The sequence below is a fragment of the Triticum dicoccoides genome, chromosome 1A (genome assembly GCF_002162155.2).
Source record: "Triticum dicoccoides isolate Atlit2015 ecotype Zavitan chromosome 1A, WEW_v2.0, whole genome shotgun sequence".
NCBI classification, from domain to species: Eukaryota; Viridiplantae; Streptophyta; class Magnoliopsida; order Poales; family Poaceae; genus Triticum; species Triticum dicoccoides.
In genome coordinates, this window is record NC_041380.1 from 527,707,273 (window position 1) to 527,710,200 (window position 2,928).

At 53.9% G+C, this 2,928-nt stretch overlaps 1 protein-coding gene across 1 annotated transcript; it reads right to left on the reverse strand.

The window, feature by feature from the left end:
* Positions 1–1,053: 1,053 nt before the first annotated feature.
* LOC119285916 (GDSL esterase/lipase EXL3-like) lies at positions 1,054–2,444 on the reverse strand. Its single transcript, XM_037565246.1, has one exon. The coding sequence runs from the start codon at positions 2,352–2,354 to the stop codon at positions 1,170–1,172; it is 1,185 nt and encodes a 394-aa protein (XP_037421143.1). The 5' UTR covers positions 2,355–2,444; the 3' UTR covers positions 1,054–1,169.
* Positions 2,445–2,928: the final 484 nt, after the last annotated feature.

The following is a 2,928-nucleotide window of genomic DNA, read 5'->3' on the forward strand; positions in this document are numbered from 1 at the left end:
TTGGGCCCGGAGACAAGATCGCCAGGACCAAGAAACCTAGTAACTGGCCTTGATTAAGGTGGAAATTTCTGGTGTTTAATTGTGTTGTACGTTTCGGGAGTCACGTAATTTAATGCACACTCTAGCTAATCCATCCAACAGCCCAGAATTCACGCGCATGCTGATGCATGGCCGCTAGCATGGCCAATCTGAAGACCAGGAGAAGCGCATGCGTTCGCTTTAGGCCGCTGCATGCAACGGGCTAGTTAATACCCCTCGGTCCTCCGCAAGTGAATGAGTTTGATTCCAAGAAAATTAATTAGAAAGGCCTAATAAATCGGGACATGCTATTATGGCTGAGGGGCCTAATAAACCCGGACGGAAGGAGTACCTTATCTTCAAGAGAGGTTTCTTACCCTACAAGTCATGTACTCAATATATACTCGTCCTTGAAGCTCAATAAAACCATAGTTTAAAAAACCGGACCGGACCGGCGGTCGAACCGGAAAAAACCGGAACCGGCAGCCTCATCGGGTTTTTAAGCTAATAAGACCGATATGCAATCAAACCGGAAAAAACCGATCGAACTGGCCGGTTTTCTGGAGAACCGGTGAAAAAACCGGATAATTGAACCGGGAAAAATCAGGATTTTTTTTAATAGAAATTGAGAAAGTGGGATTCGATCCAATGGCATGTGAGCAGTAGGCGGGGCCTGCCCATGGCTCAATAACCAACTTAGTTGTGCTACTTTGTTGTCCACTACATGGTTATAATTTTATTTGACCATTGTTTCACTCTATATTAGCACATTTATATACTCCCTCCGTCCGGAAATACTTGTCATCAAAATAGATCCGGACGGAGAAAGTATTATTTTATTTATTAAAAAAACCAACAATCGAACCGGTGAACCGGCGGTCCGACCGGTAAAAACCTGAACCGACAACCTTTCCGGTTCAATTTTCGGTTCGGTTTTTTAAACTATGAATAAAACATCCATCATATTCCACCAAACCTCTCTCTCCTTCTAACGGTCCGATCTCAAGCCGATAATGACCTCTTAAAGATCAACAATAATTGACAATTGTTGTCACAAGGTGCTACGTGCACAATACAGACGCAATGAATGGAAACGAAAATCCCAGAGAATAATGCAAGGTAGGGGTTACAGCAAGGATATATAGGTAGGCCTAGGCGATGAGCTCCTTGAGGTAGTTGTCGTAGACGTAGTCGACGAGGATCCTGTAGGCCTTCTCGGTGGGGTGGTAGCTGTCCCAGAACAAGTACTCCTCCACGTCCCCGCACACCGCCGACGTGACGCCGTTGCACAGCACGGCGACCTCCATCATGCCCGTGCCGCAGCAGCCCAGCGTGGACTCCCTGAACCCGTACCCGTCCGGCCGCACCATCATGTCCAGCAGGTACCCGTAGATGTCCATCAGCATCACCCTCGCCCCCGGGTGCTTCGCCTTGAGGGTGTCGACGGCGGTGCCCATTCCCGAGTTCACCAGCTCCGCGATCTCGTTGTGGTCCGGGGAGCACTCGCGCCCCATGCCGCCCGAGAGCGTGCGCTGGGAGGGCACGCACCCGATGGGCGGCATGGAGATGACGGCGACGCGGCGGGCGCCCGCGGCCAGCAGGCCGTCGAGGAAGGCGGTGGCGTGGGCGACCATGAGCGACGCGTAGGAGGCGTGCGAGTAGGAGCTCCGCGCGCGCATGGTGAAGTAGGTGTTGGCCACGTCATCGCTGCCGGCGCACACCGCGAACACGCCCCTGGCGAGGATCTCCGAGAGCGCGGCGTCGCCGGCCGCGGCGCGGACCCTGGCCTTGTACTCGTCGAACATGCGGAGCTGGTCCGTCATGGAGATGACGGAGGCGAGCTGCGCCGTGAGCGGGTCGTACCCCGTGCCGCCCGACGCGAAGCTGACGCCGGTGAGCAGGTCGTGCGTCGTCAGGTTCGGGGCCAGGTACGCCGGGAGGAGCTGCTTGAGGCCGAGCCTGGAGGCGATGAAGTCGGTGGGGATCCTGCCGTTGCAGAAGCGGCCCGTGGGGCGGTGGTCGGCGCCGAAGTCGTGGCCGTAGGGCGCGAAGTTGGCCTTGACGATGGTGCTGATGGCGTTGTTGTTGCCCGGGTCGACGATCGAGTCGCCGAACACCACCAGCGCCGGCACCTGCTGCTTCTTCCCATCAACATGCTTCTTCGGCGGCGCCGTCGTCGTCACACTTGCACCGGCACCTGCGGTGCTGCTGCCCGTGTACGTGGCTCGGCTGGAAACACCGGCCGCCGCCGCCAGCAGCAGCAACGACACCAGCAAGACCGACATGGAACTCCTGCCTTGCATCCTTCTTGTTGCACGCCCCACGCCCATTGTCATTGGTAGCTAGTAGCAGAGTGTGTGGAGTGCACTGGAGAGTGGAGTGGAGTGGAGTGTGTTGGAGAGGGTAGGATTTATGCATGGCTTTCGGGGCATGCAGACTGGCAAGGATCACATGGCCTGAGTAAATGCCAGCGCTACCAGTCTATCGGTGGTGTGGTGCAGCACGTAGAGTAGAGTAGTGTACGTGCGCGAGCGCGCGTGCCTTCAAATCCATTCATTGCGTTTCAGTAGGTGCTGGCTAGCCTAAATATGACCTGCATGTCTTCATTCATCTCTTGCGGATCTCACTCGCCAATTCATTTATTCATGTCACCAAACCAAACTATACCAAACGGCCAAACCAAATGGCCAATGCCAACGTATGCTTGCTGAGTGCCGTGCTCGAGTCAGTCAAGGATGTTTACATTGTCAGCTCCTATTCGGCACTGTTTTGGTAGAGGCCGCGGCCGTACACACTAAATATATATCACCTCTCATATGCTCCCATGATTTACTAACTTAAGAAATTCAAATTAAAACATTCAATAAAGTTCTGAAAAAAACATGGATGTTCATAACATGTTGGTCAAAT

What these genes read in the sequence shown, in the direction of transcription:
- LOC119285916 (XM_037565246.1), bottom strand. Translation starts at nt 2,354, where the DNA reads ATGACAATGGGCGTGGGGCGTGCAACAAGAAGGATGCAAGGCAGGAGT.